Genomic DNA, 16,323 nt, shown 5'->3' on the forward strand with positions numbered 1-16,323 from the left:
TGGAGGGACAAAAGGAGAGGCCCCGAGATAGGACAGACTCTTCTGCTGGGCTAAGAGTATAGCTGGAAAGATTAACAATATTGCTGGGTGGGTTAAGGGAACTACTGTTGTGGCTGCTTGTGGCATGTAGCAGTTTAGATAGTTTAGTGTCCTTTTTCCTTTGTAGAGAGGCAAAGTTTGTCTTGTAAATGGCTTGTCTAGTTTTTGTAAAGTCTATCCATGAGGAAGTTTGTGTGGAAGGTTGGTTTCTTATGAGAGTATCCAGTTCTGAGAGCTCATTCTTAATCTTTCCCTGTTTGCTGTATAGGATGCTGATCAGGTGGTTTCGCAGTTTCTTTGAGAGTGTGTGACACAGTCTCTCAGCATAGTCTGTGTGATATGTAGATTGTAATGGATTTTTTACCTTTAGTAAAACGCCATCTACAGCCTCAGAAACAACCCTGACATCATAATCAAAAAGGCTGACAAAGGAGGTGCTGTCGTCATCATGAATAAATTGGAATATGACCAGGAGGCTTCTAGACAGCTCTCTAACACCACATTCTACAGGCCATTATCCTCTGATCCCACTGAGGATTACCTAAAGAAACTACACCATCTGCTAAAAAAACTCCCTGACAAAGCACAGGAACAAATCCGTACAGACACATGCCTAGAACCCCGACCAGGGGTATTCTATTTGCTACCCAAGATCCATAAACCTGGATATCCTGGACGCTCCATCATCTCAGGCATTGGCACCCTAACATCAGGCTTGTCTGGTTATGTAGACTCTGTCCTAAGACCCTACGCTACCAGCACTCCCAGCTATCTTCGAGACACCACTGACTTCCTGAGGAAACTACAATCCATCGGTGATCTTCCAGAAAACACCATCCTGGCCACTATGGACGTAGAAGCCCTCTACACCAATATTCCACACAAAGATGGACTACAAGCTATCAGGAACAGTATCCCTGATAATGTCACAGCTAACCTGGTGGCTGAACTTTGTGATTTTGTCCTCACCCACAACTATTTCACATTTGGGGACAATATATACCTTCAAGTCAGCGGCACTGCTATGGGTACCCGCATGGCCCCACAATATGCCAACATTTTTATGGCTGACTTAGAACAACGCTTCCTTAGCTCTCGTCCCCTAACGCCCCTACTCTACTTGCGCTACATTGATGACATCTTCATCATCTGGACCCATGGAAAAGAAGCCCTTGAGGAATTTCACCATGATTTCAATAATTTCCATCCCACCATCAACCTCAGCCTAGATCAATCCACACAAGCGGTCCATTTCCTGGACACTACTGTGCTAATAAGCGATGGTCACATCAATACCACCCTATACCGGAAACCTACTGACTGCTACACTTACCTACATGCCTCCAGCTTCCATCCAGGACACACCACACGATCCATTGTCTACAGCCAAGCTCTAAGATATAACCGCATTTGCTCCAATCCCTCGGATAGAGACAAGCACCTACAAGATCTCTATCAAGCATTCTTAAAACTACAATACCCACCTGCTGAAGTGAAAAAACAGATTGACAGAGCCAGACGAGTACCCAGAAGTCACCTCCTACAAGACAGGCCCAACAAAGAAAATAACAGAACACCACTAGCTGTCACCTTCAGCCCCCAACTAAAACCTCTCCAGCGCATCATCAGAGATCTACAACCTATCCTGAAAGATGATCCTTTACTCTCACAGATCTTGGGAGACAGACCTGTCCTCACTTACAGACAACCCCCCAACCTAAAGCAAATACTCACCAGCAACCACACATCACTGAACAAAACCACTAACCCAGGAACCTATCCTTGTAACAAACCCCGATGCCAACTCTGTCCACATATCTATTCAAGTGACATCATCATAGGACCTAATCACATCAGCCATACCATCAGGGGCTCGTTCACCTGCACATCTACCAATGTGATATATGCCATCATGTGCCAGCAATGCCCCTCTGCCATGTACATTGGCCAAACCGGACAGTCTCTACGCAAAAGAATTAATGGACACAAATCTGACATCAGGAATCAAAATACTCAAAAACCAGTGGGAGAACACTTTAACCTGTCTGGTCATTCAGTGACAGACCTGCGGGTGGCTATATTACAACAGAAAAACTTCAAAAACAGACTCCAAAGAGAGACTGCAGAGCTAGAATTGATATGCAAACTAGACACAATCAACTCCGGTTTGAATAAGGACTGGGAATGGCTGAGCCATTACAAACATTGACTCTATCTCCCCTTGTAAGTACTCTCACACTTCTTATCAAACTGTCTGTACTCGGCTAGCTTGATTATCACTTCAAAAGTTTTTTTTCTCTTAATTAATTGGCCTCTCAGAGTTGGTAAGACAACTCCCACCTGTTTATGCTCTCTGTATGTGTGTGTATATATATCTCCTCAATATATGTTCCATTCTATATGCATCCGAAGAAGTGGGCTGTAGTCCACGAAAGCTTATGCTCTAATAAATTTGTTAGTCTCTAAGGTGCCACAAGTACTCCTGTTCTTTTTGCGGATACAGACTAACACGGCTGTTACTCTGAAACCAGAGGTTTGAGTGTAGCTCAACTAGACATTCTGAAAGAGCATGAGGCACCACCAGCCAAACTAAACTCTGCATTAACAAAGTTTTGGGACAGCCAATTTTCTTGTATTTTAAACAATAATTTCTCAGCATCCTTATATTCTACTGCCCCAGCTCTCCCCTGCCACTGCCTCTGGATCCTTGGCAATGATTAAACCAGCCACAGAAAACACTGGATGCATGTCAGTCTCTTCAGTACCCCAGCATCATCACCTTGCCTCCTCTCTCTCTCTCTCTGCCTACCCAGGACAGCCTGCTCCTCCCATGCTACCTCTCCTTTCCCCGGAAGGGCAGACTTTGGCGGAAGCCTCACAGGTTGAGGAGCTGGGCAGAGGATTCAGGAACAGTGTGCAGGGATTGACATGGAGTCAGTGGAACCATGTTTTGTAGGAGGGAAAGAAATGGAGGGTATGGATGTTGGGAGCTGAGCTGAAGCCCCCCTACACATCTCACTACACACCTCTGACCTCCTCTTTTCCTCTTCACACTCTCCTCTGACCTTCCCTTTTGCCATAGAAGTATCATCATCAAGGGAAAGCGTGAGTCTGGAGGCTGCATGGGGAGGGGGAGGAGTTCTGAGTTCCTTCCCTTGAACAGGGAGCAGTGAAGGGAAGGGGAATCACTGAGCCCCCTCCTTTGACCTGGTGGAGCACCTATAGGGAAGAATTATTGAGGGATGGGGGGAATTTGTAGGAAAGTGGGGCCGGAACTGAGCAAAGCACACATGACTCCACTTCCTCTCCTCTCTAAGTATGTCATGGGAGGGGGAGGTGCCCAACTTTTCCCCCTTACATTTCTGCTCCATCAAGGCTTCTGAGTTACCAGAGAACAAAGGTTCCTTTGCTAACAATCCCTTATTTGTCAAGGAATCTTAGAAAAATTACACTTTTTTGGAAACTCATTTCTCTGTCCAAGAGCTAGCCATTGACTGGGTTTTTCAAAAACATAACAAAAACTATTACCATAGTACCTAGGAGACGTAGTCATGGACCAGGCATACTAGGTATACTCGTCATGGACCAAGTATACAAGGTAAAGTACAAACACAGAACAGACAATCCCAGCCCCAAAGAGTTTATAATCTAAGCCCAAGACAAGATAAAGTTGGATACAGACAGAAGGGGGGAAACAAGAGGTCACCATGGTAGGCAATGGTCACAGTATATCAACAGTCTAACCGTTGTCAAGGTTTTTTGTAGGCATCATGGCAAAGGGAAATTTTGAGGAGGGATTTGAAGGTGGATAATCAGGTATCTTTGCAGATGTTTATGGGAAGCTCCTTATCTATTACCCTTTCACAGAAGTGAGCCTCTCAGCCCACCTGCCTAGGTCCCCAGGTCCAGTGCTGACCACCAATATATCCCAGAAGCATAGACACTCTCTCTCCCAGAATCCCACTCAAGACATGAGCCTTCTGGGTTATAATTTAACTCTCTCAGGAAGCATGCGATAGGTAGAGTACTTAACACAGAGACACTGTTAGTCATGCAAAAATGCACTGATCCATACAAAAATAATAAACCTTACAAGCATTGCCCCTCACACTAGCCCATCCTTCCCTTGGGAGTCCTTGAAGGACCATCAGTATTCACATAGGCAGGGTCCCCCCATCCCCTTTACCTCATCCAGCTCCTGCAGAAGCTTCCCACATCTCAAGCTGGTGAAAATTGTCCAAAAAGAGAGCACAAATGGAGCAGTTTCTGCCTCTTATAAAATTCCAGTCCCTCAGTTAAGTGACTCCCTGGTCAGCCTCCAAAAGTGACCAGAGAGTCCTACCACAGAGTCTTACCTAGTGATTTCATTGTTAGGTGATGTCTCCCCTGCCAGCCTTTTGTCTAGAAAGATTTCAGTGGAGGACAATCCAGATTTAACGACCGCCTATTGTCAGTGCTGTACCACTACCCTGTTGGAATTTCAGTCCAACATGAAGGTAAAGAGGTAACAAAGAAGGTAAAGAACCCCACATCCAAAATGGAGTCTGCAGTCTGACACAGATGCATATAAAAAGCCCCTAATATCTCACAATTCATAAGACATAACAACAAATTCCCCAAATCTTCACTGGTGTAACTTAGATCAAAATCTATCCCTTTGTTTCCTGTTCACACCCAGGTGCTCACATACTATGGTGATGAGCACAGTGTAAGACTAGAATAGAATGGCTTTGTGCTGTTGACTTCCAGGAGCTGCTAGAGGGGTAGTGGCTGCATAACTTTACAGCTCCCTTCCCCACCTCCTAAAATCCGTAACCATCAGCTTCCCCCCTCAATATATATATATATCTCCTCAATATATGTTCCATTCTATATGCATCCGAAGAAGTGGGCTGTAGTCCACGAAAGCTTATCCTCTAATAAATTTGTTAGTCTCTAAGGTGCCACAAGTACTCAAACCTCTGAAAACCAGGAAGTGAAGAACTGAGATAACAGAAACATAAACCTCTGAAAACCAGCAAACGTGTCAGTAACACATATACTAGCACTCTACCTTTACAGATGCTACAGAATACTTTGGGAATTAAATGCATGAGCACCGTAGGACTAAGTCTAAGTACTTCTCTTTGCTATGGCAAAACTCAGGCTTAGATCAGGCATAGTGCACAGGAGCTGCCTACACCTGGCCTACACCTGGCCTAAACCCAAACACTCCGCCTACTCCACACATGCCACCCCAGACTTGCAAAATATTACCACCATTTCATCCTTCCTTGAGGATTCCTTCTGAGAAATTGCCTTCACTTTACTCCTCACTAAGCCCTGGAGACCACTGCCATGTATTCCGCTAGACTGCTGACAGTGCCCAAGGCAAGCGGACACTCTTATACACCTGCACTGAGACAACCTACAGAATTCAGTGCTGAAATGAGGCATACTTGATCCCTCAAGTTACACGTGCTTCTCCTCAATCACAAAGACAGCTCTGCTAACCGACCCCCCACTGATCCCTCCACCTTTAGCACAGGTACATCCACCACAGTGAAGGCAGCATGGAGATAAATGCTGCAATTCAGATCTGGAACACAATACAAACATTCACACCAGCTCAATCCTCTTCATGTCTACTTATTATGGCACTACCCTTACTGAACTATTCCCAATAGCTATTGACAGTGCCAGGGGGCACAGTTCAGGTAGCATTGCCAAAGTGGGGTATATTTTAACTTTGTGTTTCCTGGTTTTCAGAGGTTTGAGTGTAGCTGAATATAACATTCTGAAGGGGCCTGGGGTCTGGCAATCATAACTGCATTAGCAATGTTTTTGAGCAGTTAATCTGGAGTAACATGAGTGACCTCAATGAATGATTCACACCTGTCTCAGATGGGAATCAGACCTACTGGTCTCATTGGAGTGACTCTGCTGCCAATGAGATAAGAATCTTGCCCATCAGGCACAGGAGCGTGTGGAGCTGATGTCAGCTATCTTAGGAACAGACTCTGGCACACTCACCACTGCTGAATACCACCTTACTCTGAGTAATCACAAGGGACTGAAACTTTGCCCAAGTGGACTACTTGTGTAGTAAAGGTACTAAAGATAGGTAAGGGTGGCAGATTCTGGCCCTAGGGAGGACACAATAGACAAGCTGCAAAATCTTATATCTTGTTTCCCCAGCAGTACTATTGAAATGAACAAGGCAGGAGTTAATATATACAGTACATTTCCCAATACTACTTTATAAAGTGCTTGCTCTGCCTCTTGCAAAAATTCAAAGCTTATATTGATTCTCAATTTAAAGGTATGGATATTACAATACAATATTTTGAAATACTTATTCAAAACCCTTTATACTTTAATGTAAACCTATTTATTTAAAAACATGGCATAATTTACCATAATTTTGGTATTATAACAATGTTAGAAGCCAAGTCTTCATATCAAACCATAAAATATTTTTATTGAACATTTTATCCTAGTGAAGTACTAACCTGCCATGCTGAAAATTATTGTTCCTGCTGAGATTAAAGTGGTGCTAAAATGCAAACCAGTGCTTATTTTGGTTTGTAATAAAACAGCCATGAAAAGACCATTTTTCATTCTTTGGTGGAGCATTGGTAAAAGTGTCAGTGAATGTAATAGAGAACCTATTTCATTTTTGCTTTAATCAATTTATACTTTGCTTTAAATATTTCATTATTTTCACTAACTTTTGAATGAATGCATTAATATAGATAAAAACACTGAAAAAGTGGAACATATTGGCTTTTTAACATTAAAGAACAAATCTCTATGGGAATTTCTATTGCATTCTCCTCAATGTAGTATTTAGACACAGGTACAGTATTAAGCCTCACAACACACCTGTGCATGAAGGAAGTGTTACTCACATTCTAGGGCCTGATCCAAAGCACACTGATTTTGGTTACCCATTCAGCCAGCTTTGGATCAGATTCTTTCTGAGGAACAGAGAAGTTAAATGATTTACTTAGGGGCACACAGAAAGTCTTCAACAGAACCAGGAATAGAACCCAGATAGCCTGATTCCCAAGCCTGTAACCACAAGTTAATCCATTCTCCCTCAAAAAGAAACCCATTCTTTTAAGAGTCCTTGGGTGAAATCCTGCCCCATTGTAGTCAGTGGAGTTTTGTCCTTGTTTTCAGTGGGGCCAGGATTTCACCCCTTGTTTTTAAACACATCTAAAATAGGGAGAACAGACATGTTAACAACCCAAATCGATAGATAAAAACATTAAGTAAAAATTTAGAGAAAACAAAATGGTGAGTAAGAAAATGTCTGCTGGGTCAAAATGCATGAAAATGTTAGTTTTTTTTTTTAAATATTACCAACCTAATTTTCTCCAGCTGAATCCAATCTGCAGAGTTATTCTTGGTATAGGACACAATGATGCTGGGATCTGTGTAACTAAAGCGACATGAACCTGACCCTGTGAAGAGCAATACAATTAAATGTGTTATAACACAACTGAGCGATACATTATCCTTCAATAACAGCAGCTTCTGACTAAGCCCTTGTCACCATTATCACTTTTCCATATTTTAAATTCTTTGATTGATGAAAAAATGTCCTGTGATCTGTTGCTGAAAATAAAGCATGCTTTGAGTCAGAAATAACGCAGAAATGATAAAGCACAACACTGCAGTGTAATCTGCTGTAAATTTCCCATGGGAACCCAAAATAAATTACCGAACAGCCCCCTTGCAAAAAAAAGTGCATGTGTTATGTTGAAACAAAACCTAAATATTAGAGACTAATTCACGCATCACTTTTTAAGGGGGAACATTAAAAGGCTGCTTTAGACCCAAAGAATAATACATGAAACAAAATATACTAAATGTTAGAAAAATATATGCAAAATTCCTTGAGTTCTCTAAGAGGGAAATGTACTATAACAACTATAAAGAATAAAAATGCTGCAAAATGTCAAGAAAAATTAAAAACCAATCCTAAAAGCAACTCTGTAGTATTGTTATATTAAAGGGAGATTTTTAAGTCTATTCAAGGAAAATTAAAATGAGAAATCATAGTGTAAGCTCACTAAAGCTTACAAATAAACTTTTGTCACTGATCTGGGAATCAAAAATACTTTAAAAATATGAATTAAGTCCTATGACAGTCCTGCAAGGTAGGTTAATATATTTATTTATTTATGATTTCTCAATGGGCATCTCTAGGAGCTGACACAAAAATATATATAACAATTTATTACAGGACAATGAAAATAACAAAAATCGAACCCAAAAATTCAACCAACATAATGCAATAAACATCCAGCCAGGTAATCAAATTCAACAAAAACATGTCACCTTCTCCAGAACACAATTATGATGTACAACTTAACTAACTACAATCATCCCTCCCCCCTCCCCCAAAAAACAACAAAAACAAAGCAAAACGAAAAAGAACTGGGAACATAGAATCCAAAGTATCTTGATTTTCAAATCTGGACTATATCTTAAGACCTAGACCACGCTCCATTCCAGAAGGGACATCAGAGGGTGAAGTCCTAGCTCCACGGAAGTCAATGGGAATTTTGCCATCAACTTCCAGGGGGCCAGGATTTCTCCCAGACTCTTTTGAGTCTCTTTGAAATTATCCACTGTATTTCTCTCTCATACCAATATTTTTTTTTAAATTGTTAAATCATTACTATGAAAACCATAATAAAGTTTTAAACCACTACCACTATGTTGAACATGTTCAGTCAGCTTGGTATGGGTACTACTGCAACAAGGCTCAAAATAATTAATGTGGTAGAGCCAAATTGCCAACCTTGTACTCCAAAATGACTAGAAAGCAATTGTCTGTTGTTTATTTTGACTGACATGACAATTTGCCCCTACTGTTTTAAAAACAAATTAAGTAAAAAAAAAATTTAATTTGTACCCATCTGCTGGGATAGTCTGCTTTACTGAATGGGCATCTGTTGTTGGCTCTTACATTTGTACCACTTAGGGTTCAAAACATTAATCATACTCATTTATTTTATTTCAGAGGAATTCAGTTCAAAACCAATGAACTTCAACTAGTTTATAATCACCAAAGCTGACAAGAGGCTGACAGGCCAAACTGCAGTGTTATTGAGTTTGATGTGGTAGAAAAAGAAGAAGGAAGAAGTGCATACATGATAAAAATATCCAGTAAGATAGACCTAAGGAAATGATTTTTGTGTAATTTCAACTATTGTTAAAGTCTGCTTTATGTGTTGGACTTTTAAAAAAACAAAACAAATCAAACTATACCACTGAAAAAAATGCAAGTGGAAAAGATTCTGTTTCATAAAAATAAATCGAAGTGGGAAGGGTCACTGCAGGAAATGTAGGTTGTCTAACAATTCTGTAAAAATGAAAATGTTACCTGAGAAACCTGCATATGTCATGTAGCTGTCTGATGATATTCAAAAATAACAAATAAAATACTTAATTCCCGAAAGAAATGGAAGCACTGGGAAGGGTCTGTGCAAGGCAGATAAGGTGCTTCACTTTTGTGATTGTAAAAAGAAGAGCCATAGAGGAGGGGTGATAAGGAAAAAAGAGAGGTTTTTCGGTTCTAATAAACAGGACAGGACAAATTAAGACTGGGAAAGTCAACAAGACCAGCATATGCAGCAAAGATGTTTTGATGACCAATAATTATGCTTTCATTAATGTTGAACTTCTTTTTATATACATTCTCTTCTCAAACCCCAAATAAGAAAATCAGATCCTTTATAACTTAAGGGCCCAGTTCTGCAAACCCTTATTCACAAAGGGTACATTTACGGAGAAAAAAACAACAACAACAACAAAAACCCTGTGGCAGCACATTTCAAGGTATGTCTACATTGCAATAAAACACCTGCAGCTAGCCTGGGTCAGCTGACTCAGGGTAACAGGGCTCAGGCTACCAGGCGATAAAATTGCAGTGTAGCCCTTCAGGCTTGGCTTCAGCCTGAACTCAAACATGAACACTTCAATTGTATAGCCCCACAACCTAAGCCCCGCAACCCCAAGTGAGCTGACCCGGACCAGCCACGGGTGTTTTATTGCAGTGCAGATATGCCTTCAGAGCCTGGGGCCAACTGGGCATGCAGGGCTTGTGATGTGGCCTAAAAATAGCATTATAGATGTTTGGGCTCAGGCTGGAGCCCCGACTCTAAAACTGCTATTTATCACCCCTCAGAGCCCAGAATCCAGCTTCAGCCCAAATGTCAACACCGCTATTTTTAGCCCCAGGGCATGAGCCCTAGTCAGTTGACCTGGGCTCTGAGACTCATTGCTGCGGGGGTATTTTTGTTTTTGCTGTGTAGATTGTACTGAAAGGTAGGGTGATATTAATTCCTGTGAAGAAGGTCAGCACAAGGCCCAGGCGTTATTGAGCCTTGTTTATTGTTTACTAAATGGCACATGGACCTTGCGCTCGCCCTCTACACAGAAGTGACTTTCAGCCATAACCCTTGCATATATTAATAATTTGTTGGTATGAATGGGAGCTGAGAGTACTCAACATCTTGAAGGTTTAGGTCAATAGTTCTCAAACTTTTGTATTGGTGACCCCTTTCACACAGCAAGCTTATGAGTGCGACCCCCCACCCCCATAAATTAAAAACAAATTTTTAAATATTTAACACTATTATAAATGTTGGAGGCAAAGCAGGGTTTGGGGGTGGAGGCTGACAGCTCGCAACCCCCCACAAAATACACTTGTGTTCTCCTGAGGGGTCACGACCCCCATTTTGAGAACCCATGGTTTAGATCCTATTAAATTAACTCTAAAATTTAAAAGTAGATTATCAACAATTACCATACAGGATATCTGAAATACTAGTTATTTGCTATTCTTGACATAGTCTTGAAGTGCTGAACACAATTGCACACAACTGTGTTTATTTAAATATTATGAAAAGTCAATTGATAAAGCAAGCTATTCAGGATTACTGAAGACACTTTTGGAAACCTGTAAGTTTGATATCTGCATTTATTTATCTAGATACAAAAAATATATTTTGACTTTGCTTAAACATATATGAGAATTTTTATTCAAGTAATAGAGAAACAGAGATTGAAGGCAGAATCTCTGGAGGAAGGGGGAATGAAAATGTCCTTCAGACTGCTTCCAGAGATGGTAATAAACAGTTTGTCAGTTTCAAGTAGAGAAGAAGGGGCAGGATATAACACTATGAATCTTCAGTCCCAGTGCCCTCTATAGTAGAGAATCTAGAGGACTAGGTAAAATCTACTGAATGATGTCATTTACTAAAGGACTCTGGAAATTGTACAATTTAATTCAAAAATACCCTGTTTTTATAAGCCATGCAAACAGTAATAAACCATATACAGTGGTTGTTTTAAAAAAGCCAACATTAACCAAATTACCACACTACAGGATGTAAGACACCAGTTATTTCCTAATTAAGTATAGTTTTGCAGAATCTCTGATACTATGGTGTGGTTACTGATAGTAAAAACTGACTTTCTAATAGCAAGTATTTTATTTTTCAATTCCAATGGCTGATAGCTTCCTCTGATCAACTGGAAATAATTATCCGTTTGTCCACAAATGAATACTAGCGTCTCTATTCCCCTCAGATACACAACCAACCTTTCCCCTAGGCTTTCCTTATACTATATTTTTCTTTCTTTACAACAATGTACTTACCATGTGTCTTTATCCGAAATCCGTAGATTTGTAAAATGCATTAAAAAAACTGCAGTGAAGAGAAACAATCCTCACAGAGATATTTTCAAAATGGTGCAACTATCACTGGCTGCAATGGAGGTCAAGCTTCACGGATAAGTAAAGAAGCCTAACCCAGATTGAAAATTACCCTTAAGAGTTTTAACATAACTTTTTTTAAATTTGACTTGGCTTATAAAAAAAACAAAACAAATTTCTGATATCAGGTTTGGTTTTAAGAAGGTCACTGCTTTGTTTTTGGTACTTTTTTTTTTTAATTTGACCTTAAAACCATTCCCCAGTCCTGCAAATATGTTTAATAAATTGTTATTATTGTTATTGATTGAGGCTGAAGTAGCTCATTCTACAAAAATATTTAAGATTATAATATTAAATTGATTACTGGTAGTGGATAGGTTTCCATTAAAAACCTCATTTACACACACACACACACACACACACACACACACACACACACAGAAATGCTCATTTTTGGGCTGCAATTTTCTATGCTCAATTTCTACCCAAAGATAAATTTCTTGGAAAGAAGGGCTGCTCTAAGCGGAACCCAGCTGCAATGGCTACCAAGGGCCCATTCTGATAGCTGGAGGTCATGGAAATGCAGCCATATTCCAATCAGGCTTCCTTTCCTTTGAGCATGCCTTCAACATACCTCCTACACTGCAGGCAGGGACTGAGCCAGCTATGTTAGCACCATGCCTCTTAAATCAGGGGAATCCCCAGGTAGCTATTTTGCCTTCAAGCAGCTTTGTCTACTAAAGCAGCACAAAAACAAGTGGGGGTTGGAGAAGGGATCTGATCCATTGACTTCAAGGGAATATTTAAATTCTTTCTTCCATGGATTATTTGTGAGAAGAACTGTAATATCTCAAGGTCCTGGATATAGAAATTAGGGCATACACTTGCAAGTATTCATCATCTAAGACTTTGCACAGCAGAGATATGTATTTAATTAAATTAGGATACTATTTGTTTCTTCTAATTGGTTCTTCCCCAATTGTGGAGTCTTTCCTTTTGTAACAGTGTACAGGAAATATCTAAACATATAGGCACATATAGAAATCCTGAGAAGGTAGATTAAATTTAATTTTGAGCTGTTCAAAGTTCAGCAATCATATCTTAGAAACGTAGAGCTGTAAAGGACGTTTGAGAAGTCATTAAGTCCAGCCCCATGCCTTGAGGCAAATCAAGTATAACTAGACCATCCCTGACAGGTGTTTGTCTAATCTATTCTTAAAAACCTCCAATGACAGAACTATCCATGTATTTAGCAAGTTATGCCCTTGAAAAAGTCTCCTGTGGTGGACAGTTGGTTTGCATCCTATCTTTTAAAGTTAGTGTCTTCCTGTCCTAGAGGAAAACCTAGTAGTCTGCATATCCAAGAGGCAATGAAAATATTGGCACTACCCCAAGTGCCTAGTTGCCTTATTTGTAGACTGATTCTTAGGAAAGGATGTTGTTTGATCTCCTGAGGGAACAAAATAGCAACATGTGTTCTCCCTAAATCAGACTGGAAAGAATGTTCTCTCCCCCTTTTTTCAATCTGCTTCCATGTTTTGTCACATGGGGCTGTTTTGGGGTTTTTGTAAAATGTAACCAAACATATCAAACTAGAACTATCCTGTTATAGAGTTTCCAACTGGGGATGGGGAAAGTTAAATACCACCCTTGGTCTTTGTGTCTGGAGCTTGAATAATGCGAATTTGGTTTCTTCCAATGCCATATGAAATTGCTGTGGATAAAGTACTGGGAGAACTCGAAGAAAGTACAGCACTCGGTGAAGAATGTTAATTGTTATCAAGGTGACTCAGTCAAACACAGATGATGGTAAGTTATGCCATTTTTGAAGTTCTTGAGAAGTTGCAGATTTAGCATTGTTAATTTAGTGAAACTTTTGTGAGATTTTCACCTCCAGCTATTTGACTCCCCCAGTGGATAACTGGCAGGGAAAAAAAGAATTAATGTCTTCTTAGGCCATTGCTTTGGAGTGTGTCAAATTTATACAAAATCTAGATACAGTGCGTTGGCCTCTAAGACTTCTTCACAGCGTTGATTGGAAGCTTGTGTTTCACAGAGATAAAGCAAGATGTCAACTGTGAGGAGATCAATATTTTGTGCATTGTCATGGATTGTGGTGCCTTGAACCTCTAGAGAATCCCTTGATAGCCACTTGCAAGTGGCTCAATGAATAGAGCAAACAGAAGAGGTATCTTGTGCTAGTCTTCAAGAAAAAATTTTCTAATGGGGTGCTGTTGTTCAAATAAAGGAATGCACATGGAAAATTGTAGAGCAGATTGATGGTTAAAACTGATGTCTGAAAAATAAGTGAGGCTCCAAAAGAACCCTTCACATGCCTTCTCTGTATCTAATGCTAGACTGCTTTATTTCAGCTGGTTAATGTGATGAATGATGATTAATGTTTGCTGAGTATTACAGTTTGTGGCTTTCCATGGAATAAGGCCAGATTGGGTAGTGTGAATTAGTATGAGTCAGAATAATAATAGCTAGTTTGGTAATACTTCTGCTTGTTTTTATTCTCCAAATTGATGAATGATATTGGCTGTTATGACATACAATCTTTGGATTTTTACCTTTTTTCCAGATGTCTGGGTATACTAGCTTTCGAGGGAGAAATAGGCACAGAGCCTATAGAATACCATAAAATCACATACTGAGTGAGAATTTCCACTCGGGTGATGGAATCTTCCTAAAAGTGGGGGATGCCATGAGGCCCTGCCCCCTCCATGGCCCCACCCCATCCTTCCTCTTCCCCCCCAAGGCCTGCCTCGGCAAAGCCAGAAGCTGGAGTTGGGCTAGGTAGCCTGGGCCCCTTCACCCCTGTCTGGGGCAGGGGGAAGTGGGGGGCTGAGAGCAGCCCCCAGCCCATGTCCCTACCACCTGGAACCCTTGCTCAGGGCAGGTGGAGGGTCCACAGCTCCCCACAGCTGCCCGCATGGCTCTTGCCCTGTCCCAGCTTCTGGGCTGGCCTGGGGGCAGGGCTTCAAGGACCAAAAAGCCACAGCCAGGCCATGGTAAGAGCTGCCCAGGCAGCTGTGGGAAGCTGCAGACCCTCCATCTGCCCTGGGTGAGAGTCCCTGGGGGAAGGGACACAGCCTGAGGGCTGGTCTTGGGCCCTCCCACCCCAGGCAGGTTGAGGGTCCCTGGCTCCCCACAGTTGCCTGGGCTCCCTGGGATGTTCTTACCCAGGCCGGGCTCCAGCTTCCAGCCTGGGCAGGGCCTTAGGGGGAAGTGGAGGGGCTGGGGGCCAGGCCTGTGTTGAAAAGTGGAGGGTCCAGGCCTGTTCACTTTCAAAAGTGGAAGGGCCATGGGCCATGGCCCCCCTGTTCCAGCACCCCTGCTTGGAAACACCTACACATTAAAAATAAAATTCCACTCTGTTTTTTGACACACACATATGTACAGAGCCTATAGAATACCATAAAATCACATACCGAGTGAGAATTTTAACTCAATTTACAGACGCACACATGAAATTCAAGTGGAACCTTGGCAGGGTATTAGTTTAGAACAGGGGTTCTCAAACTTTATTACACTGTGACCTCTTTCTGACAACAAAAATTACTGCATGACCCCAGGAGGGGGACCAAAGTCTGAGCCCGCCCAAGCCCCACTGCCTTGGGTGTGGGGCCAAAGCCCAAGGACTTCAGCCCCAGGCAGGGGGCCTGTAACCTAAGCCCCACCACCTAGCACCTAAGCCCTCAGGCTTTGGCCTCAGGCGGTGGGGCTCAGGCTCTGGCTTCAGCCCCAGGCTCCACCAAGTCTAAGCCAGCCCTGGTGATGGATTTGCAAACTACTTTGGGGCCCCGACCCACAGTTTGAGAAGTGCTGGTTTAGGACAAAGAAATCCCAGTGTTTATGGATGTTGTACAATTTTAAAACACTTATAACTCTGCCAAATCAAAAATGATTTTTATCAGCCCACTGAAAGGCACCTCTGCCAAATTTCAGTTTTCTACCACATCTTGCTGAGGTGCTAGAACTGTACAAGAGAAAAAAGTGGCAACATTTTTTTATACTGGCAAAAGTGGTTTTTTTTTAAACTTTGTTTTTTTAAAATAGCTTAACTGTTTTGGCCTCCCATTTTTGTCGTTGTTTGTTTGTTAAAAATTCACTCTTAGGCTGAAAACAAATGAGCAAAATTTCAGCCCAAAATGTAAATATTTGACAAAGCATGTGAAAATGACCCTTTAGAATCGAAACACTTGTGCAACTTTACAATAGGTGTCACTGTGTGCTCCACATATGCTAAAGGTTAGGGCTATCCTGGTGGTCTAATGAGAATGAAACACATTGGTCATGTGTGGGATCCACATTTGCGTAATGAGCTTTCTCCTGTCCTGTTTCTGGATTGAATGGAAAAGGCTTATTTATTCCAGCACATTTTTAAACTGCAGTTTTCTATAGTATTGCTTTGTAAAATCTACAGCACACTGTTCAGAAGTGGAAACTTGTTTTTAAGTTATATTGACCAAAGCAGTTATGATCTAATAAAAATGGACAATTTTAATCATACAAAAGTGTTATCTTAATACAATGCAGCAAGCGGGATTAAGTTTAAAGTTTGC

General features: G+C 41.2%; 1 protein-coding gene across 1 annotated transcript in view; it reads right to left on the reverse strand.

Moving 5' to 3' along the window:
* Positions 1 to 16,323, reverse strand: part of RELN (reelin) — a 446,977-nt gene that overhangs the window by 206,047 nt on the left and 224,607 nt on the right. Inside the window, exon 9 of the mRNA XM_054017864.1 lies at positions 7,391 to 7,487. Within this exon, the coding sequence (XP_053873839.1) occupies positions 7,391 to 7,487 (97 nt within the window). The remainder of the gene's footprint in view (positions 1 to 7,390; positions 7,488 to 16,323) is intronic.

The sequence above is a fragment of the Malaclemys terrapin genome, chromosome 1 (genome assembly GCF_027887155.1).
Source record: "Malaclemys terrapin pileata isolate rMalTer1 chromosome 1, rMalTer1.hap1, whole genome shotgun sequence".
Lineage (NCBI taxonomy): Eukaryota > Metazoa > Chordata > Testudines > Emydidae > Malaclemys > Malaclemys terrapin.